Source organism: Manacus candei, unplaced genomic scaffold, assembly GCF_025592945.1.
Source record: "Manacus candei isolate 608988 ecotype Guabito, Panama unplaced genomic scaffold, ASM2559294v1 h1tg000017l, whole genome shotgun sequence".
NCBI lineage: Eukaryota > Metazoa > Chordata > Aves > Passeriformes > Pipridae > Manacus > Manacus candei.
This window is the reverse complement of record NW_026138065.1, coordinates 26,692,954-26,718,705: the sequence shown is the minus strand read 5'-3', so window position 1 is coordinate 26,718,705 and position 25,752 is coordinate 26,692,954. Positions and strand designations below refer to the sequence as shown.

The 25,752-nt window shown below is 41.6% G+C and overlaps 1 protein-coding gene across 4 annotated transcripts in view; it reads left to right on the top strand.

Annotated features, from left to right (window-relative positions):
* Positions 1-23,655, top strand: part of LCLAT1 (lysocardiolipin acyltransferase 1) — a 115,621-nt gene extending 91,966 nt beyond the window's left edge. For all 4 annotated transcript variants that reach the window (XM_051783593.1, XM_051783594.1, XM_051783595.1 and 1 more), the window contains one exon: positions 19,404-23,655. In XM_051783593.1, the coding sequence (XP_051639553.1) occupies positions 19,404-19,912 (509 nt within the window). In that variant the 3' untranslated portion in view covers positions 19,913-23,655. The remainder of the gene's footprint in view (positions 1-19,403) is intronic.
* Positions 23,656-25,752: the final 2,097 nt, after the last annotated feature.

Below are 25,752 nucleotides of genomic sequence, written 5' to 3'. Positions count from 1 at the left end.
GATGCAAGAGTGTCTCAAATATGTGTCTGCCAGCTGTACCTCCTGCTTCAAGCAGTCACTTTCCCTGCATATGAGTTCCTAAAGCAGGGCATGGAGCACATTTGATGAAGTCCTTCCAAAGAGTCTCTCTGTGCCTCATACCTGGTAAGATCACAGAATCATGGAATGGTTTGGGTTGGAAGGGACCTTAAAGTTTGTCTACTTCCAACCCCCTGCCATAGGCGGGAACACTTTTCACTAGACCAGGTTGCTCAAAGCCCCATCCAGCCTGGTTTTGGACACTTCCAGGGGTGGAGCATCCACAACTTCTCCAGGCAACTTGTGCCTGTGCCTCACCACCCTCACAGTAAAGAATTTCTTTGTAATATCTAATCTAAACCTGCCCTCTTTCAGTTTAAAGCCATTCCTCCCTACCCTGTCACTATGTGCCCTTGTAAAAAGCCCTTCACCAGCTTTCTTGTAGACTTCAAGATCTCAAACAGGAAGATATTTCTGGACATCTCCACCTTGACAGCCACAAAGATTGTTTGACCATGCTTTGTAGGGATCAGGGGTAGCTAAAGCATGGTATGACTGTTAAATTACTAGAGGGGCTATTCTTTGAACCTAGTTGTTGAATCCTTAAATGTAATCCATGTTCAACAGTCTTTGTTCCCATGGGGACAAGAAAAAAAAGGAAGAAAAAAAGAAGGAAAAAATAGGAACGTAAATATACATATTGTATCCAGGGATGCATCTTGCCTGGGAAGCTGATGTCTATAAAAGGTTTACGAGCAATCTGCTAAAAGTAGTAAACATTAGTAGCCCCATCTTGCAGAGAAACAAGGGGTTTTCCACAGTAGTGGTTTCCTGTGAAGTTTTTAGATTTTAAAAAGAGCAAAAAGCTGTTGTTGGGCTACTTTTTTTCTTGCTATCAACCTTAAAACTATGTATTTTATAATGGACAAAAGAGAGAATACCTAAAATAAATCCCCTTATAGCTATTCTTTAACTCTAGGTTACAGACTCAGGAGAAGATCTGAGTTGCAGGGTCAGTCAATTTATTTTCTGTGTTTCTCTAGCCCTGCTCCAATCTCTACTGCTGATCAATTATAACAGCAGTAGCAGATTGCATGTCAGGACATCTTAGGACGTGAGAAATTAGGACTGTTGAAGACTACTTTACAAATGTGTGAACCCAGGAATGAAGTGAGAATTAGACCTAAAGAATACACATAGTCCTGCAAACTGAGTCTGGCTTTGGGTTTTTATTTAGGTTTTTATTTATTTTTTGATATTATGTCAAGGGGTAGAAAGTGAAACATTACTAAACTATTCACAGGATTTCACAGAAATTGTGGGGGTATGTGCCGAGCAGGATGGTTGTTTTGTTCTCTAAGTAGAAATACAGTATTTAAAGCAAAACCAATATCAATTCGTTCCTCTAATAAAAAATAATGAAAAATATTTATACATGTCTATTCACTATGTGTAGTGAAGACAGAAAATGAAATGCAGTGCTCTCAGTGGCATTTAGGAACACAGAATTTATGAAGTGCTGCAGTTCCTTGTTTATTGTGTTTTTTGTGTTTCACAATACATGATGGTCTCGCGTTTCCATCCCTCTACCTAATGTCTGACATGCCTCTGGTGCCAAAACATCACACTGTGGGTTATCCACCGGCTATGTTGGATTTACAATTTCCTATTTCACATTCATAAGCAGAATGCTTTTTGTGTCTGGATAGATAAACGAGCACATCTTGCAGTAAAAATTTTATATGGGAATTCCTGGAGCAACCAGTACAAAAGCATGTGGCATGCTATACAATTAATGATAAGACTTTGGCTTTGCATTTATGTTGAATTATGAAAGGAAGACTGAAATCCCTTTTCTTAACATAAAATATTTAAAATCAAGCATTTATTATGCCTAGATTTGATAAGGCTACTTACCAGCCTAGACATGTTTGCACACAGCAGTATCTTCTCATTTAAATTCAATCACAGTCACAAAACAAGCCTGGCTTAGACTAGCTGAAGATATAAACTTCATTTTCATCTCATTAGGCCACCTGGAAGCAACAATCAGTGAGTAGTCCTGACGTCAATGGTCTCTCTACTTCATTAAAATGTTAATTTCATGGCTTTAATTCCCTTTGTAAAACGTGCTGCTGCAGGACACTATATGCAGATTTATTCTGAAGCAGACAAATCTGCATGCCATATTCCTTTTTAGTGCCTCAGGTTCCTTTGGATTTTTATTTTTAGCCATTCCTATTTTTATAAACTGCTGTGAAAAGATGATCACCATAACAACCAAAGAGTAAATATTTTCTTAAAACAGCCCTTTGAGAATGTATACTTAAGAGTCAGGAATTCAGGGCATCGTGCATTTACTGGTATTTTGCTCTGCTAGTCCCTTTTTCAGTATTTAAAAATGAGAGAGGTATTGTTACTGGCTGACATTTTCAGATGGTAGATCATGAAGGGAAAACAATGTGTGGTAAATCAGAAGCATCTGCGTAGATCAGCTGTAGCTGATCAACATTTTTAGTTGAGGTCCTGCTGATGTCAGGACAAAATGATGGACTTCTCAGTTTTGGAATCCTTCCTTGATAATATGCACTTCCTCAGCATTTAGTAATCTTCATCTTGCTTTAGGGGATACATTTCTTGTTTTATAGCATACTTCAAAATTTTACGTTCTATTTTGAGTCCAACCATTGGCAGTAGAAGTGTGTCTTCATGCAGGAAAACAAGAGAAGGTAATTGTTCATCTGTCTTTTTCCCTTTTATTGTATATAATTCTTTTTTAAGAGTCCTAGCACTCTTGTATATTTTTCAAAGTGCTATATAAACTCTAATTATGTTTTAGTGTGCCTGTGGTATCTATAGATGGATGGGCTGTTTACTCCTGTTGCAGATGGTAAACCCAAAGTGCAAGATCTGGACTTTTCTGGACCCATTGCTGATGGAGCTGCCTGACTCAGGAGAGCTGTGCTCATCTAGAGGGCTCTGATGACACACTTGGGTCTGGGCAAGCGACAGCACTCAGCAGTACAGTCTTCCTGTTCTACCCTGGCAGATACTATCACCTGAGGCACTGTACAAATCCCACTGAGCCCCCACTTGCAGGTGGTACCAAGGGCTTTCTGTGAAGGACCTTGGATAATGTATGTACCCTGCCGGATGTTAATCTGGCTGGAGATGACAAAGACCACCCAAGTCCCAATCCAACAAATAAAGGAGGGGTTTTTTCCTAAGCACTGGACACATCTGAAGTTTTCCCTCTGGGAATCCCAGCAGGACTTTTCTGCAGCTAGCCCCAGGAGGATGCTCCTGGTAAGTAACTAGGAACAGGTAGTGAGTTTGGCCTCATGCCTGCCCTGAGACTGCCAGTAGAGCAGCACAGATGTAGCTGTATCAGTCGACTACTGTGTACATCTCTGCTGGTTCTCTTGAACATGTATAGCACAGGAGCAGTATAAAAATGTGCCCTGTAATTGTAACTGACAAGTAGCCAAAATAGCTTAAAAGGTGTGAACACACTAAAGTTAGACAGCATTCCAGACCTCCATAAGTTTCCTATTTCATATTAGGTAAGATAATTTGCCAATGAGTCTAAAAACATGTTCGTACCTAATTTTTCACTCTTGGTGTCAAGGGAGAAGTTTTTTGAAAGTCAGTGAAGACAGATGGAGAGTAGCCAATTCATTTCCATATTGGGGCTTTTGCCTACAATGTTATTTCATCACAGGCAGTACCATAACTCAATGTACTAGTCAATTTGAAATGCCAAAGTGTGCCAGGGTTTTACTCCATGGGTAGAATTATTCATTCACGTCTGCAGTTGGTGAGTGGAGCGATACTATGACGACTTCTCAGATCACAGACTGACCTAGAAAAATATTCCATTTGTAACCTGAGACATTAGTTGTTATTGCAGCAGCATATTCACTCTTCTAACACTGTGTTTTGATTTGACTTACAATATATCTTACAAACTAATCAAAGAATTTGTCACTTTGGTGTGCAGGCCACTTAAACACAAGTTACTGCAGGTGTTTGGACAATTGTTGTCAGTTTGTCAAATGAATTCTCTTGTAGCCTGGACATTTGAAAGGCCAATTCAATGATACAGCAACATAGTTAAAGTTGCTGTCACCACTTAATAGACTTATGACTAAGTTGACATGGCTTTGGGAGAATAAAAATAGGAGATCTTACTTTTTGTTTTGCATTTCTTTTGCCTCTGTCGCTAATTATGTGTAGTTCCAGAGATATTCATGCTATAATTGCTTATTGTTTGGTGTGTTTACTTGTTTTAATGCTCTTTGAAGCAGAACAGATGGAAGAGTTGGTGGGAGTTAGTTTGTGCCATCATTGCTTAGGCAGAAAATACACTGAGTGGTGGACTTTGGGGTTTCAACATTCCATGCGTTCCATGTTTCAAAAAGTAAATCAAAGCCACTGAAGTTCTCCTTGGCATATGTTTGCCCACAGAGAGAAAGGTTTTGGCCAGAGTTACCTCTTAGAGCTAAACTGTCTTTGCTACACTGGATTTTTCATCACCCCACTGTTTATTTTTTAAAGACCAACTGGCAGTTCATCATTCGGCAGCTCTTGAAAAGTCTGACTTTAACTGTTCTTCAGAAGAGAGATTATGCTCTTCAAATAAACTCAGACTCTCTCACTGCCTTTGTTGACCTGCCCTGTGAACCAGTAGCAACTTCTTTGTTCCCATTTGTAAGGATGACCTTTTTCCTTCCCACTGGGATGAAACATGGGAGACATCCAGTTGCTCCTGGGTGATGGCATGTACCATGGCAAAGCTTTGCTGCAGGCAGTTCAGAGTTTTCCACTAGCCCTGGGCCAGGTCTCTTCATTGACTTTAATTCACTCAGAGCAGAAGTGTTGGTGTGTTTACTGGTGTTCAGGAGGGCTCTTGTCCTTTCTCTCCTGGCTGAAACTCTCCACAGTTGTTGGCGTCCATAGACCAAATATGAGTGAGAATAGCAATCTTCACCTAAAGTCTGTGCAGCTGGTGTGTAGCTTGTTCATGGCCATTGAGACAGAATAGCGAAGCTGGATGTTGATTGTAGTGAACAGTGTTATGTACACAAGTACTTGAGGGAAAATAGCGAAGATTTTCCAAGGAAAGTGGAGTTTTCTGGTATGTTCTCCCAATGTGCGTTTCCAATCTGTTTGCTGTTCCGATTCACTTTGGGATTCTCCAGTGGAAGAAGCTGTGGAGTGAGAACTACATAATGTCTTTGTGTTTTCAGTGATAAGCCTCAGGAGAGCAACATGCAGATATATTGCTCAGACCATCCTGAGGGAAAGTGTTTCTGAACTCAAATGTGTTAGAGATTGCAAAGTGTATTTGTGGAAAACATAGCTCAGAAGGATTTTCTGCTGTGACACATAGTTTCTCCCCTTAATTAAACATTGTCCTCTCAGTGCACTGTGTGAAATTTAGGGGGCTTCATTTTTCCTCAAGTTAAAATATTTAGGGAAAACAATTGTGTGCTAACAACAATGGACTTTTTAAATTGCAGATCATTTGTTTCTGTAATTCCTATGAAATAAATTGAACTGCCTAAGTTGATTCTATTCATTGTGGTTTAGTTATGTACATATTCCTATTTGTGTCAAAAAACAGTGTTAAAAACATTTGTAATGACTGCTTTCAGAGCTTTCTAGCATGCAGTGCAAGTGGAGTTAAATGTTCCACTGGAGTTCAGAGATGGAAGTTTATAGCAGATGTTTTCAGGAAACCAATTTTAGACTTCTGTTCAAAGATGCCTGTACAACAAGGATTTACAACATTTCTCATCTGTGACTTCAGCTCCCAGCATGAGATTGCCTTCTGATCGGTATAAAAACCAGCAGACCACTGCTGCACACGTCTTTAATGTGAAGGTACAAAGCTTAAAGTATGACCCCAAACCTGGTTGTCTTTGCCTTGAGCAGAGCAGCACATTTGGCTCTGTGCTGGGCCATTGCATACTGTGTCTCTCTCAGCCCTGTTCTTGTAATACTGAGACCAGATCTGAAGATGAACTGCTGGCCTGCGTCTGACTCTTTTGCTGTCCTTGCAGTAGGAATTCAGTTTTTACTTCTTAGGCTGGCAGACTGATAGCATCACACAAGTGGAAGTACAAGATGGGTGCCCAGAATTCAACTTCTGTCTGGGCACAGAAATGACTGTCCAGGCACTCTCGGCAGTCTTTGCTCATTTTCATTCAAGGGATTGACTTTAGTATAATTTTTCTAAGCATCACTGTGAACAGCAGTAGTTGGGAAAAAATCATTAGCAAATCATTTTATCTCTAGACAGACCTTTTTGTTGCTGTGCATTTAAAATTGCTGCAATCCCTCATTCATCTGTAAGGCCATGGTGCTGTGTTTTCACAGATCCATGGCATGTAGCATCCCTTTGTCTTTTCTATGGCACTGTCATGACAGCTTCTGTTGGTACAGCCATTCTCACAACACCAATTAAACATAAGTGAGCTGGAGCTACAGGCATTGTTCAGTAGTTGCAGCAGTCACTGTCAGAGGAAGCTCATCTGCTTCTGGACCTCCCTGTGTCTACTTCCTGCAGGGCACAGCAGGACAGAGGAGCATCTCCTTCATTTTTCCTAGCATTTTACAAGTAAAGAGAGGAAACACTGCTTGCATTGACACTCTAGGAATGTGATGTAGGATAAACAGTGCATGTCCTCCACCTTAGCTTGAGTGAATGGGGGGGTAGCAGCTAGCCCAATGTCCTGGGGAGACCACCATGCCAGTGCCATCAGGATACAATCAGAAGAATGTTTGGTTTTACAATAACAATGGATTAAGCAGATTTTTGTTTTTGATTTAGGAAAAAAACCTAGGACAGGTTCAGTTATGTGCCATAGGTACCTGTAGGACCACCCCTTCTTAAAGAATTGCATCCTGATCAAGAGCAGTGAGTCGTACCTGCAGGCTGCAGGTAGGAAGGGCTGGAGGGGTCTGCATTGCTTGTCCTCTCTCCTTCCATAGTTGCTGGGAGAGTGCATGTGTTACGTGAGGTTTCTGTGTGTGAGGAAGATGCAAAGGCCATCAGACCCTTTAACTTCATGGATCTTTTCCATCAGGGTAGCTCCACCAAGTAGCTGCTGTAGGGTTTGGGTCTGATCCCGCGTCGTTAGGGAGTAAAGGAACTATATAATCATTATCCTTTTTAGAAATTTTAATCACAGCCTGTGGAGGGATGGCAGTGCTTTATCTGATAAATATGTCACTGTCTTTCATCAGCTGATTATAATCATCTTGGAAGTTTCAGTGTGTCTGTTTTTCCCTCTTCTTTTTTACTATTGTGTTTTGTGTAACTTTCCCTAATGAGCCCAGTGAAAAGCAATTGTTCTAAATAAATCATGTGCGCTACAAAGCAGTATATCACAATTAGGTTTCCATTATACTTTAATTAGGCATTCCATTATTAAATTGATGTCTTTGGCTTCTTCCAGGTCTCAGACTAATCCTGAAACAAATTCCTCTTTGTGGATAAATATTAGTCAGTCATAATTAAAGGGTATTCATTGGCATTGTGGCTTTTCATTAAATCCCTTTCTGATTAAGATGGCTCCCCCAAGTACTGGCCTGATTAAATTTAATAAGATTTGTTCACTTGTGTGTATCATGGTCTGGTGGAAACTGTTTTAGCACCAGGGGATTGGGAGCAATAAGTTCATATCTCGGTGCAGGCAGCCATGGTTCTAAATGCCTGGTTTGCACAGTGCTGTACATGCTTGTTTTGGGGGCACTATGGTTTGTGTGGTCACTCAGTGGTGGAAAAAAACATGGAAATTGAATTAGTAGTGGTAGAATTGAATATCAAAGGGCTAAGTCACATCTAGAGGGTTACAGTAAAGAAGGGAAGATTAAAGTATGTTAGAGGCTCTGTTTTGTTGACTCTTTCATGGCTAGGCCTTTGCTGTTCAACTGAAACCTGAGTGCTTTTCTACCTCAAACTGTTTTCACTCCCTGAGATGTACAGATCAGCTCATTTCCTTGTAAATATGCCTCCACTGCAAATTCAGATAATAAAGCAGATGCTCCTGACAGAAGTTCTTGTAACAGCAGGGAATGGAATGTTTTCAGACCAAAATCCTTGTCCTGGGTTTAAAAATCAAGGTGAAACAAAAACATGATATGGCTCTAGTATATATATGGATCAGAGAAAAGTTATAAGCATCACAATTTCTGTGTGCTGAAATTATGCCTTCTTGTGGAGCTGCTCGTGCTGTTCTGCATTCCTCTTGCTTTGTACACAGAAATGAAAACAAACCACTGAGACCAAGAATGGCAATAGCACAAATCGGTGAGGCATGAAATGCAAGAGATCGGCTCAGGACGTCTGCAGAAGCACTCCATCCAAATATTTGAGGTGGCAGCTAGCAGGTGTTTTTTCAATATCCAGTTCATACTCTATTTTTGGTGCAGGATACATTTTCATCTAGTGTTTTGGTGTGGGATGGGCCGTATTTGTAATACTGAATATCTCGAAAGTTTGAATGTGTTTTTGGTGTCTTCTTGTGTATCCCAAATATAACAGTGCTGGGTATACCATCTAGCCAGTGCTTTGTATCCCATGGAATCAGAGTTGCCCCCTAAATCCAGATTGCTCTTCCTGGGGCTGCTGAAGGCTGCTGTGCCCATGAGTGATGCCTGGGACAGTTTGAAGCGGGCAGGGTTGTAAACAGTGTCAGGTCACTGCGCAGCTGAAGGGTACTCTCTAGCGGTTGACTTTGGTAAGTGATAAGGACAGATAGCAAAGTACACCGAATTAACTTAAGGGCTCTCATCTGTTACTGCTGAAAAAACAAAGAAAAGTAGAGTAAGGTGAGGAAGGGAAGCTGAACTTTATATCTGAACTACATAGAAAAGAATAGATGTAATGCACTAGAAGCCAGGATTGAAATGTTTTTTCTCTAATAGTCATAGTTTGTTTACTTATTGCCACTGTTGCAATGCAGTGCTGGATGGTGTTATACTATTCATAGCACCATGCTTCCATTGGCCTGAAATGAGGGCTGATGGAAAGCGAGAATCCATGGCATTTCTGAGGAGATAGGATGCACTTTGATCTGTAGATTACTGAGCAAGAACTGCCAGGACTGCTTCCTTCTGAATATCTGTGGTGAATTGTTTTCCTCTACTCACAGTGACTCACAGTAGTTTTGTAGTGACTTTGCAAAGGACAAGACTCAAAATAAGTAGCGTGGTCAGTCTGTAGATTGACTAATGTTTATCTAAGACAATGTGAAAGTGATTAAAAATGATGAGGAAATTCCTACCCTATATTCTGGCAAATCCTAGAACTACAGAAAAAAGATAGATGTATTTGAAAAGAGTGTTAGCAATGGTTGTGGAAGAATTGGGGGAAATAAATAACATCTAATAAAATGACTGCAGAGATTGGGAAGGAAAACCCCTTTAATGCTCGCATTTTCATTGGGATCCTGAAAGCTAGCATATACTGTTGTGCTACAGCATGGCAGTTCATACATACTGCTACTGCTTACATCTTTAAAAATTACCACTTTTCTTCTCCTAAAATTCCAGGGTTTAAGCCAGCTCCATTGTTTACCTAGCACTAACATCCTGCAATGTTGAGCATCATTGGTATGACAGTTGTGTATGTAAATTGCTCCAGAGTGTTTTGCTTTACTGTTAACTCAGTGAGGCCAGTCAGAAATGACAGTAGAAACTGCAGATGCAAAGCTGAATTCTGGCAAAACTGGATTACCTAGAATAGGGATGTGTTTTCTGCTGTAGAGGTTGATGCTTTATTCCATCCACACCGGGGAGAGATTGTTCATCCAAGCAGAGGGCAAAGAAATGTGCTGGGGTGGATTACTTCTTTCTCAGATTCACAGGGATTTGAAATGCCCAACCAGTAACAGAAGAATTGGGTCGATTGTCTGTTATATTAAAGATTAGAATAAGCTCTGTGTGTTTGTGTATGATTTATTTTAAGGGTATTTGGTGTCTTGTTTTTGCTTAATTGTAGTGATTCTTAGCTTTTCAGAAATACTTGGATGACTAGTTTAGCATTCTTTTTAAAAATAAAAATAAATCGTCCATTTCCTAATTTAGGTACATTTGCCTGTCTAGAGTACATACAATGCTTTTTAAAAGGATTTCACTGAAGTATAGTAAATTATCTTCATTTCAAGCATAATTGTGATTCTGGTTTGAGTTTGTTGGTTGTTTGCCAGGAAATTCATGTAAGAGCTCAGTGGAGTTGGAAAGTTGCATACCAGTGCGTCACTGTCTCCCTTATATGAAATAAAATTTTTCTATATGGAAAACTAGTGGTGCCTCTAAGCCTAGAAACAACATAGCTTCTTCTACCTAACATGTAACATACCTGTGAAAACCACATCCCATATGTGTAAGTAGAGCAGACTTGTGGTATGGGAGGCCAGGAAAGAGCAGATATGCAGGCAGGGGAATAAACATAGCATTTTTGTTATCTGGATTTGATAAATATAGTTTGGGAATTATAGAGTAAAGAGTGGTGAGTCAGTTTTGCCTGGTCATCTCTAGTGACTGAAAATAACTTGTTATTCCAACCCTTTTATCCCTTCATTCCCTCCTCCCCACATATTTTCATATTTTATTTATAGCTCAACGAGCTTTTGCTTTGCAATTTGTAAAATAACCCTTCAGAGCTGGGGAGGGAAGACCAAAGAGCAACAGCCCCCCAGGCAGTCTTGTGGATGGAGCCCCTGGGTCGGTGCTTTTCACATTGCAATGGCTGGGTCCCCCCTTCCCCCTGCACATCCTTCCCTTGTCTGCTCCGAGATTCCTCTTTTAAACAAACAACCTCAGTTCCTGAAGTCGTCAGAGGGTTTATGTTGACAGCAGTACCCAGGAGCCATGCATGATGTTTCAGACCAGCTGGCTGTGACTTTCATAGCAGTGGGGTCAGAGGGCCCATGTCCAGGGAGGTGGCAAGTAGAGTTCTGGCTGTAAAACCTTAGTGTGGAGGTTGTAAGCTGCTCTGAAATGCATGAAATCCAAAACCCATCCTTGTATTTATCCTGTAAAGCACAACTGTGTAAACAATGCCTGCAATAATTATGAGCTAAATCTTCTGTATTTTCCTTCAGCCTAACACATGCCCAAGTATTTTTGTACACTTTAATCCACAAACTAAGAATCAGTTTATCACCTGATGTATCTTAACTTGCAGAGCAGGATAAGATACTGCTTGATCCGCTCTTAAGCTTCCCACACTACTGACTTCTCATACCATAATGAACTACACTGTATTAGCTCTGATTTGATTTGGAGAGAAGGAAGGGAGCTGGCTGGCTTAACTGCAGTCCTTCTTATATTTTGACTTATGGAGAGGGGAAGGGGAGAGACGTGTTAAAGCAATAAATGTGAATCATAGCGTCATACAATGGTTTGAGTTGGAAGGGACCTTAAAGATCATTTGGTTCCAACCCCCCTGCCATGGACAGGGACACCTTCCACTAGACCAGGTTGCTCAAAGCCCCATCCAGCCTGGCCTTGAATACCTCCAGTGATGGGGCACTCACAACTTCTCTGGGCAACCTCTGCCAGTGTCTCACCACCCTCATGGTAAAGAATTTCTTCCTAATATCTAGTCCTACCCTCTTTCACTTTAAAGCCATTCCCTTTTGTCATGTCACTACAGGCCCTTGTAAAAAGTCCCTCACCAGTTTTCTTGCAGCCCCCTTTAGGCACTGGAAAGTGCTCTAAGTTCTCCACAGAGCTTTTCTCTTCTCGAGGCTGAACAGCTCTCTCAGCCTGTCTTCTTAGAAGAGGTGCTCCATCCTTCTGATCATCTTTGTGGCATCCTCTGGACTTGCTCCAACAAGTCCACATCTTTCCTATGTTGGGGACCCCAGAGCTGGAGGCAGCACTGCAGGTGGGGTCTCACGAGAGTGGAGCAGAGGGGGAGAATCCCTCTCTCAAACTGCAGCCCAAGGTACAGTTGGTGAAGGTGATTATCAGATATCAGCCTGGAGTGGGAGAAGCTCAGGCTCTGTCACAGGTAAGAGTGGAAAAACTCTTCCATAGCTTGTTTGTGTGCCCTGACACAACTGGGGATCAGCATCTTTTCACAGATGATGTGCCAGTCTGATTGCCTGGAAAAAATTTCCCAAAAAAACAGGGAGTGGTATTTGCTAGCTCCACCTTACCAGTTCAGCAATGTCTTATCTCCATTGGAAGTGGCTGCCCAGTTCAGCTGTGGCATCTCAAAGGAATTTGCATTGGAGAACAGTGGGGTTTTGCATTTCAGCCCTGTTGCGTGTCACTTCAAAACCTACCCAGTGTCATCCTGGCAGGCTCACCATAGCTTACTGACTCTGTTGCCTTCCAGGATATGGTAAAGAGCTTTATAATGCTTAATAAACAGGGCTGAATATCAGCTCTTGCAGTGGTGCTGTAGCTACAAGAAAGGACGTAGTCTTTGGAGGCATAAAAACAAAAAGCAAGTAGGAATGTTAATACTAGATGCCTGTGTATGGACTTAATGAGGCCATTTTGTAAAATTCTACCTGGTTCCAGCACCCACGCTTTGAAAGTATGTTGAAATATTAGAAGAGATTCAGAGAGCTACTAAAGAGATTTGAGCTTTAAAAATTGCTGCATTTTGAGTTTTCAGAAACTAAGTAGGTTTAGTTTGTTCAGGAGCAACTTCCTAGGTTGACAGATCATACAACCACTTACCTGTATGAGCTCAGACAGCTCATTAACTTAGCCAAGTTATATGGTCAGGAAGTAAAAGAACAAAAATAATGTACACAGACACATACACACGCCCCCCTGATTAATTAGAGGAACTGCTTATCTCATGTTGAAAGCTTTAAAGCAATGTGGGATGTCTGTCTTACCACATCCCATGGCAAAACTGAAAACATTCTGCATAAGATCCTCTGTCATTCAGGAGATCAGATTAGATGATGATAACATTAGGTCTGGTCTTAAAATAATTAAACGAGGTATTTACAGAGATTTCAAAGTCAAAGCGGATCTCCCTTCCCAACACCAACCTCACAACAACTTCAGTTAGTGGTGTTGTTTACACATTAATGAGATGTAGCATCAGGCTGCAAAACTATGTCATGTAAATGTATTTAGCTAAAGAATTAAGCACATGTAATGACTGCTGATAGCTATGAGAATATCCTTCTATCTCTTGGTCTTTGTACCAGCCAGGCCAGAGGTACCGGTGTCAGATCCCAATAGTCCTCTACTCCAGTCTGCAGCACCCAGAGCACATTTCCTTCCTGCTGAGAAGCAGAAAGAAGCCAGGGTTGTCCCTTCCCCAGGCTCCTACCCTCAGGGACTAGAGGTGCAATGTCCTTAACTCCTTCATGTCAGCAGGTGGAAGGTCTTCCTCTCTCCTTGTATCACAATGCCAGTGGAAAATCAGATAGGCATAGAAAGAATTGGTATGCAGGATCACTCTTCTCTGTTAATCAAGGCCAGTATTATCATTCTGTCTTTTTTTGTTTGCTTATTTGATTGCTACACTTACCTAAAAAAGATTTCCAATAACTACTGAGTTGAAAGTGATTTAGATTAACCCCAGCTGACACTGCTGCTTTAAAGAGGGCTGCCTGAAGTTTTAAATCCTCACAAGCATGATACTTCCCAGGAGGGGCTGTAAATCCTTGAAGCTGCTCCCTCCTGATACTGTGTTCTCAAAGAAAAATCACTCAAATCTCATGAGCCAAGGCAGTGGTATTATTCAGTAAGCAGTTTTAGATGGCTTTTGTTTTAATGTCCAAAAATGTATCTTTGTTTCAAAGCTAACATACATAGTGTAAAACCTGACAAGTTTGTTCTACTTGTTTCCATCTGTACTTTAATTATGTTGCTGATCAGTTAATTTACAGAAATGCCAAACCTCACTCTTTCATGTTTCTTAAGGAAATGTGTGTAGGGTTGAGGATATTAGGGCATAGGTGGGTGAGCTACAGCCAGTGTTTTGTGGAAGCCTGGAAATGTATGAAGTATCTGGAGCTGTGCAATGAAGGGACAGATAGGTCACTTCTCTGGAGAAAGTAGTTATATTGAGGTGAGAGGTGGAAAGGACAAGGGCCTCACATACTGGTCCCACTTTTAACAGCAACTTAATTTAAGGTGATCATGAATATTCTGTTGTGAGAGCATCTCAGTATGCCTCAGCCCATTCTGGCTCAACAGCTCATCAGCGTGCTGTTCTGTGATGTACCATGGTTAAGAATAGCATCTTCTCTGCTGGATCAATGCATGAGGAGAGACTGTATAATCCTTGTAAGATTTAAAGTAATGTCAATGATAACTAAAGTAGGACAAATTACAGCTGCTGAGATCCTTGCTAGGGATGGAAATGGGTTAATGCCAAGGAGACTCAGCTGCCTGTTCACCTTCTAGGCTGCAGACAGTCTGAGCAGTTCATGGCGTGGGTTTGCCTGGGACCATCCTCATTTTTGGCTCAATGATGGTCATTTTGGCTTTCAGAGCTCCTGTTCTGAATCATCACGTTGGCCCTGAAGTCACTGTTTGTACAGATCCTTTTGTCTCGCAGGGAGCTCAGTCCCAGGTGCAAGCAAGGAAGTGTCCTTGTCATTTGTGTGAATCATAACTGAGGAATGGGCTGTGCTTGATCTCCCAAGTGATACTTATGGCAGAGGGGATGGGTCCATCCAACCAGCCCACTTATGTGGGACTGTGCTGTGGGGCTGAGCATCACTTCTGGCAGTTGTCTCCAATTGCATCTGCATCGCAGTATTCTCTTTGTGAATGTGTTTGAAAGAAGCTGAAAATAGTTTAATCCTGCCTTTTGTGTTCAGGCTGGGTTTTTTCCCCCTAGAACTAAAATATTGTGCTGGCATGGTATTATTGAACACACAGTTCAAAGTAATGTTCAGGTTGTAAGGTTTTATAATAAGGGATGAGATAAAAGGTTTGTCTGCACCCATGCAAAGCAGCACAGGGGCAGAAGATCAGGCAGGCAAAGCCCCAAAAGCCAGATGGAGGAACAAAGCCTCTACCATGGCTCCTCTGAGGGTTGTCATGGGGGAGCCATCGGCTTGTGGGCCAGGAGTGACACCCATCACATGAGTCCATGGGAGAGGACCCTGTCCATCACCTTACAGACTGAGGGCCATTATTGCTGTCAGGGCTCTGGGAGTTGCTACAGGATGCCAAAGAGTGAGCTTTTGGGGGGACAAGACTTACTATGGGATGTTTAGGGGAGGAACCAAAAGTGAGGAAAGGGATGCTTCAAGGTGCTTTGGAGGAAACCAGTTTTGGAAAATAGAGGAATAAGGGGTAAAGGGGGCTGGTCCCACTTAAATGGGGCTGGTCAGTACACCTGCCTGGCTATGCCTTGTGCCTCATCAGCCCAGTCTGTCCCAGCTTCTCAATATACCTTATTTCTATTTTCCTGGGTGAGGGGAAATGTTTTCTAAAAGGCAGTATCTTTCTCTGATGCTAATATTTTGGTCATGAGCCTGGTTAAGTTCTCCCTGTGCCACCTCTGAGTACAGTGCCCAAAGCAACCAGCTGTGCAATGTAATAGCTTGAAGTAATGTCATGTATCAATGGAGACTGAAATATAAGTAACTTTGATTGGAGCACTGAAAATTTAGTAAGTAAAAGAATTCTCCTTTTGAGGCATTTTGTCACCCCAAAATGAAGACCACCACATGGATTAATCATTGTCTGCATGTTATGCAGTTTATAGCCACTTAACAATGATTAGAAATAAACTTTATGTTCACCCCTGACCACTGCAGTAAGCTTTCCTTTTCTGAGGTGCTTTTATAAAGCATATATAGGACAGAATATTATTCATGTTTATGAAGGATACATAGTTCTACTACTGCGGGAAGAAAGTCGTGAGACTGTAAAGCTACTGAAACTGGTGTCTCTTTGTCCTGAAGAGCTGGGCTACCTGCCTGATGTTTTAGCCCTAATGGCAATTTTTTTAGCTTAATTAGATTTCAGATGCAAATCTGTGAACATTATTTGATTTCCTCTGTCCTTCATTCCTTCTCCAGTGGGACATGGATACTAAAAGCATTTAAGGAAGTGTTTTATCCACCAACAGCTTCTCTGAGCTAACCCACTACAGAAGTACAATGATGTGGTTTTCCTTAGTGCAATTTCTTCTTCAGATGTGCAGAAACAGTTTTTTGAAGCCAATCTTTAAATTCAGGTGGAAAAAAGATCTTTAAAGTCAGTGACTGCCCTGCATCTTCACTTAGGATCACTTTCTTTTTCTGGTTGACTGGCACCTTGGAACACATGCTGTTAGATGTTTCCAGATTGCAGAGACAAGGAGCTTAACTTCAGAGGGAGACAGTAAAGATGGCTCCAGCCAAGAATGCAGGTTTGGAACTGCCTTAATAAACCTAGCCTAAAGGGATTTTGTCCCTGCTCATGAATGGTCTACCTTTATCTGTTGCTGTAACTTTTCTTCTTTTTAGCAGATTCTCCAGTAGCATGTTTGGTAGTGATGCAGTGACACTGTCTGTATCCACTGATAAATCAGCATAGAAGATGCAGAAGCTTTTTGTTCAGGTGTGGAATGTGGAACCTGCAGTTCTACTGCATGTCACACTAGCAGGGCATGCTTCTTTCAGCAGCTGTAGAAAACTGATTAGAGCTGGTCCTTTCCACATGCTTGCCTTGCCAGGGAATTAAAGCTCCAGGCTGCCATTTGCATGGAGTTCTTAAATATGTATGACCCAAACCAGGGGGCTGCTGAGAAAGGCTCTAATCCTCTTGCATATGAAACCTGGTATTCTGGTCTTCTCTCTTTCTCATATTTCTGTTCTTTCAAATATGCTAAATCAACCCTTGAAGTTTCATTTCTTCTTGTGTAAAATACACTTTAATAGGTGAACCTTGCAGCTGGAATTAGGAGATACTGGTTCCAGCTGGACACACAGAGCAGGTCATGTAATCATCCTCATGTGTAGTACTGAAAGAGTAATGTCCATCCTCCTGTATGCAGCTCTTTGAGCTTGATTCTGGGTAACTAATTTTGAAACCATAATGTAGTGTAGACCTTCTGCAGTTTGGTAGAAAGCCCTGCTGGAAGGTTTCTTGTCTGGCGATGCCACGGATCCATAGGTAAGGAGTAGAGGCTTCCCTATTTCTTACCAGGAATTCATGGGGAGGAATATACTTGCATGCTGGAGAGGTCAGACCAACTGTGAGAGTGCAGAGAGTCTTGCCAATCCTACTTGCACAGAGTCAAGAAATCTGATGATTTATTACCTGTAGTCTGTAATTGACAGTGGTCCTGTAAAGCCTTGATTTTTCAAGAACACTTGCATGTAATGGCAGACTGTTTAGCTGCAAAGACACAAGTAACCAAAAGGTGGGTGAGAAACTCATCTAGCCAAAAACTTTTTTTATAAAAGGCTTTCTTCATGCAAGGATCTCAGGAAGGCTGAACTTTTCTGGCCTGCCCCTTAGGGGTAGAGTGTGTAGGTTTTATGTGTCACTAGGACCTGGGGAACTATGGAGGATCAGGAGGAAGACAGATTGTCCATCAGCAGATGGACATCTCTTGGAGGTATGTGTAACAGCTCTTGCCCTGGCTGGGCCAGGAACTGTGGGATATCTGTCTTGTAGGATGACTGTAGTTCCTTCTGATGGCAGAAATATTTGGAATAGTGGGGAGAAAATGCGAGCTGTTCCCAAAATGAAAATGTTTTGTGATCAGGTGCAGCAGGCTGGCCATCGTTTCCCTTTGTAGGGGCTGGGTTTCTAAGGCATGTTCAATTTTGGCATCTCTTGATAGGAGATCTGAAAGGTTTTACCTGTGCAGAATACAGGGATTCTCTGCTTATACAGGATGTGATACCATAGCTAGAGAAAAGATGGATTGAGTTTCACTCTGATAGACCTCCTAGGAGCCATATATAGCTCTTTAAAAACCCGAGTAATCTGCTGCTGCCCAAGAGAGATCATTATAAGGCAGAACAGTTATAAAATATTCTGAGTGGCTGAATAGGGCTTTTCCCCCCTCTTTTGATATTTGGAATTGAACTTTAGATACATCATTTTGAACATGGCCTTTTAAAGTAACTTTCTATTCTTGCCCTGTCATTTTTAGAGCTCTAAAAGAGAGCCAAAATGCCAGGGGAAGGGGAGCAAATAAAAACGAAGAATGGGGCTAAACAGTAGGTTTTGATCATCTTTGCAAGAAGTGGCATCATCTGTGAGAACAAAAGTCTTCAGTTGCTGCAACTGGAGACAGCTTTTAGTCTCCAATTCTATTTTGCCCTCAGCCAGCCAGCCAAATAAAAACAGCGACATAAATCACTGCTGGCAGAACTTAACAGTTATGCAACGTCCAGTGCACCACATGCCTATTTTTAGATCAGTTTTACACTAGGAGAATTTACTTTATGAAATCTAAAAAGAATGTCTGGTCAGGGACCGGGGCATAAAGAAGGTATTTAGGAAGTGCAAAATATAAAAATACTTAGTACAAAGACACACTGGCAAGCCCCACTTTGGCAATACTGATATCCTTTCAAGAGCATTGGCTCAATCAGACATGCTAATGAAGAGCAGGGGTTTTTTTCATCAATATGCCCCTGAATTTCTAATCTGCAATTGCCTTTTAAATGGTTAACTACACTCACTTTACCCAAATAGCTATCTGTATGTGGTTTACTTAATGCTGGGGCTTCAACCCCCACTTAGGCTGCACTTTGTCTTTCCCAGATGTGGAGTGCAGCAAACAGCAGCTCACCTCCTTACAGTACTGGCTGCTCAGGTCTAAAGAAATTGTGTTAACTGAGTGCTCTGCAAAGCTGGCTGAGCTGCAGAGCTACTCCTCATCCTTTGTGAGATACCCTAGATTTAATGAGTTTGTGATATTTAGCTGGTATATGTTTCACTTATGTTTTCTCAGTGAATTAGGATTGTGAATGCTGCTTGCTCCAGACCAACCTGAATCTATTTCAGTGTTCACAGTAACATAGACTAAGTTGTATTTCATTAGTGAAAAGCAATTTCAGCGTGCAGCACAGCTAGGAATAACTGAACATTAGACTCGCTGTGCTCTTTATCCAAGACCAGATGTGCGCCTTCTCTCCTTTAAATTTGATTTTAATCTCTTACTCATTGTTGTTATTCTGCTTTGGTTTGTACTGTGTATAATCTTGTTCACAAAGTTTTTTGTTCAGTTTCTGAAAAGATAATGGTTGGGAAAAGTTTGACCTTTCAGCCTTTAAAGATTCTAGCAGATTAAACATGCTCTGCATAATTAACGTATCTCTGGGATTTCTGCCACAATTTGGACAGTTTTCAATCACACCTTGAAGCAAATTAGTGTTCTGACTATTGCATGATCTGTATTGATCTTTTTTCCCCACAAACCTTTCTTCTAGGTGACAATCTCGATGCTATCCATGACATAACTGTGGCGTACCCCCAAAACATTCCTCAGACAGAGAAGCACCTTTTGAATGGAAACTTCCCAAAGGAGATTCACTTCCACGTCCAGAGATATCCGATAGAGACAGTGCCAACTTCTAAGGAGGAGCTGCAGCTTTGGTGCCGGAAGCGTTGGGAAGAGAAAGAGGAGAGACTCCGACACTTCTACGAAGGTGGAAAATGCTTCAGTGCAACAGGGCAAGGCATTGTTCCCCCCTGTAAATCCGAGCTCAGGGTCCTCGTGGTGAAGTGCATCTCACTCCTGTACTGGACAGTGTTCCCACTGGGTATGATCTCACTGCTGTACCTGTACAGCTTTGCTCAGTGGTATTTTGCAGCCATGGTCATCTTTTTTGTTGTGCAGCAAAAGATATTTGGTGGGCTGGAACTAATTGAACTCGCTTGTCATCGATATTTTAAAAAGCACCAGAAATTTCACGACACGAAAATAAAAAACCATTAGTTCTGGTGTAGAGAAAGGGGAGGGGTCTGAGATGCCCTGCGAATTTTATGCACAGGGAACAATTTTTGCATGAGAATTGTCTTTTACTATCGCCATTGTTAGCCATTTGCACATGATTCTGTGAAGAGAAAGAAAAATGTTAGTTATTCCTACATGTGAAAATGGTAGTTTTTTTATCTCTGAATGTAATTTCAACATTGCTCTTGCAAGCAGCTAGCAACTGCATTCTGCTGTCATTAAGAAACGTATTGCTGGATTATTGAACAATCATAAAGACGGTAATAAATGTGACATGCACTGGACTTTCATGTAGAAACCCAAACTGTTCAGCTAAGAGAGACAGATGTATGATTTCTGTATAATCACATTGTTGTGAAGTAAGCGTCGGATTTGGAAAGCTGGTAAGTTTAGTGATGTTTTGATGGTAGGTGGAAGTTGGAGAAGTTGTTCTGTTTCTTTTTTATATTTCAAATACTCAAACTTATTTTAAAATAATATTTTTGCATAAGCTTTTTCAAACACTACTGAAACCTACCACTGTTCAACCATTCTGGCTTGGTCACTCAGAGGGTTTTTTAAGCCTTGTAGTCTTGTGTCATAATACAGAGAACAGTGCTGGCTCTGCCTCCATTTAAGTCTTTCCTGATTATTTAATAGACCTGTGCAGCTAAGTTTTGATTTCTCACTGTTTCATACTGTTTCAGTCTCCCTGTTAGCTGTGGGAGAGTTGTTCCCACTGTAGTATGCAGAGCTGTGGGATAGGGGAACTGGGTTTTTTTGTTGGTTTAGTGGTGTTTTTTTCTCACAGAGGCAAAAGTAAGTGTCTGTCTCCAAATAGCTGGAAAATGTTTTTCAAAACAGTTTCCTTGTAGACCTTCTTGGATTGAAAACATTTTAGTTAATTTTCAGAGTAGGCAAGATATCTTTTTTCTTTTTTAAGCATTAACTTTGGTTTTCACATTGCTTCCTTTGGCATTTCACGTGTCCATATAGATAAGCTGGAAGACTGCTTGTTCCAGGCGTGTCAGACAGACCTGTTGAAATGCACTTGATGCAGTGGTTGTCTCCTTATTGGCACAAGAGATGGGTTTGGGTTTTAGACTTATCACAGTACAGGGAAGAGCTACATCTTCCCTTTGCTGTATTGGCTTTGGTTTCTTGATGACATCATTTCCTTTTTAACCTCCTTCACAATTTTTGGGAGGTTCTCTTGGGGCTCCCACTATAACACGTTCACTTTTTTTTCATGACATTCAGAAAATCCGAAGGCTTAAGCTTAGACAAGGCACTTTCAAGTGTATTCCTTGTCATATACAGTAAAAGTAATGTTATATTCACACAGAAAAAGACAAAAACATTGCCAGCACTTAGGAGACAGTTCAGGTCTTCAGGTTAGATTGTTCTGCAACCTCAAATTTTTTAAACAACCTGATCAATTCTAATGCTGCAAAACCTTCTTGACTTACTAAATATTTGTGTTTATTGCATGGCAGCTTGTCTGAGCTAGACTGAGATGGCCTGGCTCCGTGTGTTGAGTGGCATTGCCATGAAATGTGAAAGTACAGAGTGCAAAATGTATCTTGTACTGTGCTGGGTGTCTCAAGCGTTGGGTTGGCATGGTGGACACACCTGTTTGCTTTTAAATTACGACTCTAAGCATGTTGTCTTATGTGTTTGTTTCAAAGACCATTTTTTTAACAAATCACCAGCCTCTATTCAACTGTCCCTTGCAAGGTGACAAGTCTTTTTTAATCTATGCTTATAATAACTAATTGTTTATTATGCGGAAAGTACTTGAAGCCATCTGGTTTACTCCAATTTTTTTAATCCCTTTTTTCTTAAAAATAAATAAATAAAACTAGGTTTATATTTAGGGTTATGTTTCTTAATGATTTTTTCATATTTGTATTTGAGTACCTGACGACTGACAACTGGTGTTTCATTGTCACGAGTGGAAGGAGGTCATTTCTGCACCTCGAGGTCTTTTTTTAACACAGTTCTGTAATATCACAGGCATGGTTGCAGCTTAAATCTACATAGCCTGGTTTTTCTTCACCTAATGCTCTGCTTTGGTGCAGTTCCCTGCACATCCAGGTAATCCACTGCAAGGGAAAACCTAAAAACCGCATTTATGGTTAATGCAGAGGAGACCTAAAAGGCTTCTTCTAGTCTGTCCTAAGCCATGGCTTAGGACAAAGTGCTTTCATGCCAGGAGTAACCATGGCCAGCCTACTCCAATAGCCTTAACATCATCTTCAGGAGTGAATTCAAAGAACAGGTTCTATGTGTTGGTGACATAAATACCAGCTGTGCTTTTCTCAGTCGTTCAGAGAACTTTGTGGTGTCATCAAATGTATCAGAAGCATCAGTGTGAGTCTTGGTCATGGAGCAGTAAAGGATTTACATCTGTGTGTGATTCAAGTTGGGCTCTGAAAGTGAAGTCAAATGCAATCCATCATTGACCCTTACAAGCTGGAGCCAAACACGTAACCTATTGTAATGTGGTAAAAACATCCTGCAAATCTGTAATTCATCCTCCTCTCTCATGTGTTCAGATCAAAGAGAAAGAATAATATTCTTGTCAGCTGCTAATGTCACTTTTGCAATGCCCAACTCCACGATGTGGAGTAAGTGGTCAGTGAAGAATCCTCCTCTCCCAGGGGAGGTGTTGGCTTTGTGTCTCATGTAAATTTTCAGATTCTGTGCATCATTTTTCAGCTCAATTAGAAATGCAAGGCAGGGAAAAACTGAATGAAAACTAAAAGCTTTGTGGATATAGAAACTTCTTTGTTTAAAAAGTGGTTAAGGAACTGAGGGAAGATTGTTCTGTGAATGTTTTTTTTCTCTTTGGTCAAAATGTAGCTTTTTACTGAAAAGATTCTAATATACAGATTTCTTGCAGGCTTCTTTATTCCTACCTTGTTTTCCTGTTTAAAGAACACTAAGATGGCACTTAGAGACATAGTTTAGTCTCAATCTTGGCAGTTCTGGGTTTATGTTGGACTCGAGGGTCTTAAAGGTCTTTTCTCACCTAAATTATTCTATGATTCTCTGCTGGGTAAATCACTTTGAAATGTTTTCAGTGCTGTTAGATTAAAGGTGCTAGTACTCCAGGAATCACCCACTCTTCTTTCATGGGACACGTATTGGCACCAAGACTCATCTCACTCATTGGCAGGTTTGTCACAGCTCACCTTCTCCTGTAGTCCCAGCAGCTGCACTGCTGAGCAGCAACTGCTCTTTCTGTGGGACCTACAGGTCTGGGTAGGTCTTGTTTACATTATTTGAGATCAGTGACATGCTTTAAGGATGCTGCTCCCATTTGCTCAATCAGATGTTTCCTCTTCAGCATCGGGGGGTTTCTTTCTCTCTGCTCAGAACAGAAGGTTTGAAATTCTGCCATCTGTGTGTGTCATCAAGCTCACTTGGATAGCAGGATTTCAGACCAAATCTCTTGACTTCAAAGCTGCAAGGCCCAAAGCTGGTCTGTAAGGTGTTGTCTGGATCATACGAAATGTAGTTCTTAGTTTTGTGCATTGCATCAATCGGTGTTGTTTAAAAAAGATCCGTGTTTTTATAACTTGATTTTATATGTGCACTATGTGAAAGGAAACACCAGGATACTACAAACCTACAGAAAGCCTTAGTTTTCAGATTTCACTGATAATATTATTAGAATGTTTTAACCATGTACCAGTTACTCAACAGCAACAATAAAGACCTGAAGCATTGCATGTGTTTAATTTTGCTGTTTTCTTTCTACTGCACCTGTAAGGAACAAACCTTGTCTTCAGTCGCATAGTTGGCTGTATTGGGCAGACTGGTGTCCAGTTGGATGCTCAACCCACGGTTTGTGGCTATTGGAGGGGAGAACTCCCCTTCTCTCCTTGGGAAGTTGGAAAGGGGACTGTACCCTTACTCAAACTTCTTCCTGTAAAGGGGTGCAGAAACCTTTGAGAGCGTGCAAGAAGTACAGCTCAGCTTTAGCCTTGCTGTGCTGCTTAACCAGGACTGCTAAAGAGTAAGCTGTGTTAGGTAGTGATCCCTGGGTAAGTCCTCCATTGTAGCTATATCCTTTTACTGTCTGTGGAACTGGTGACACAAGAAATTATCTATGGCAAGGTTCCTGTTCTTAGAGGACCTGTCTTTAATGTAATTTCAGGTCACAGGCTCCTTGATTTCTCTCTCCATTGCTCGAATGCTAATCCAGTGTGGAAGTACAAGGGCTGTGTTTCTCAGCTCCTCATTACCTGATGGGGAATAGCCTTGCTGTGACAACCCTAGCAAACAGCTGCAGCTCCTGTAGGTAGCATGTGTCAGAAAGACCACAAGAAACAGAAACTCTGGTAGCAGTTTCTGCAGCTAGAGAGTATATTTTCCATGTCTGTGTATACTCAGAGCATTCAAATCAGTCCCTCAAAGTCAAAATGAATGGCTTGTCACTCTGGGAAGATGGTTGTCCCTTCCTGTTGGTTTCCTCAGAACTCAAGCATGCAATGAAAAAATGTATTTCTCTATCTTTCTTGTCATTACAGAAAATAATAGTAATGGAGGCCAAAGCTTTCACCCTTCAGCTGCCCCAAACACCTCCTTTGCAGTTCAATACAACAGGAAAAAGGTCGTCTGATTTCCTGAGGACTTTGGATCAGACCACAAGCTATCTCAGTTGCTCCTGGGAGTGGGGAGGATGGTCTGTGCATGTAACGTGGTTGAGTGACTCTCATCCTAGAGAGGGTTTCTGCTGAGACACGCAAGAGGCAGAGAGCGCTTGCCTCTGTTCTTGCTGGGCCTCTCAAAAGTCCAGGCATCTTTATCAGGAGTGGATTTAAGGCCCTGAGTTTTTAAGTAGATGTCTTTGTTCTATTACAGTAGGGCCTCCATATGGTTTATCATCCCTTTTTCTGGAGGTCTTCATCTGGAGTCACTGTTTTCTCTGGTGGTGGGATATGTAGAAGACTGACAGGAGGCATTTGAGCAAAACTCCACCTTCATAGCTGCTCTCAGGAGAAGAGGGAAGGGTGTTTTGAATATTTCATGCTGGGCTGCATGAGAGAGGCAGGTGTGCAGGTGCTGGTGTAATAGTTTTGGCGGTCAGCAGCCTCTTCCCTAGATTTCTCTGTCCTCTTGCTCGTGTGAGACATAAGGCAAGAGCCCTTTCACCCTCATCTGCAGGCAGCAGAGAAGCACCTTCAGCCTTACCAGAGTGAAGAGCTTGAGGGGCTCAGGCCTCAGCATTACTTCTGCATCCCCAGGACACCTAGCAGAGAAGGATAAGCTGTGCAGGGTGCAAGAGCACAAGGCAATGCTGTGGGAGGAGTAGGAGGCACTGCAGGTTACAGCAGATCTGTAACCTGGCACTGACATCACTGCCGGGTTTTGCCCTCTGCTCCCCTGCACTATTTCTTCATCTGCCTTCATTGCTTGCTCTGCTCTTTGAACTCCTGGGTGTTGAGTGAGAGAAATGTATCTGGATGGACACTGAACCCAAAGGGAAGAGAAATGTTAGGGATAACAGGATAGAGGTGGGGAATGTTACAGATAACAGAAGTGCTACGGAAGGTGTTGACTGGGTACAGCTGTTGGGAGCATGTCATCCTACTTCAGAGTCTGAAAGAAAAGGTCTGTGTTAAAATACTTCTTTTCTTAGACATCTTTAGATAAAGTGGGGAGAAAATAACATCCTCCATGGGGTGGTTCACAGCTTTACCCACTAACTGGCCCAGTAGGAGCCTCTTTCTGTTCTTACCTGACAGGCTGCCCACCAATGCTGGCATTGCCTGTGTGTGCCTGTAGATAGTCGGGGTGATACCTCCTCTCTTTCTGTGCTCAGGTTTCTCACT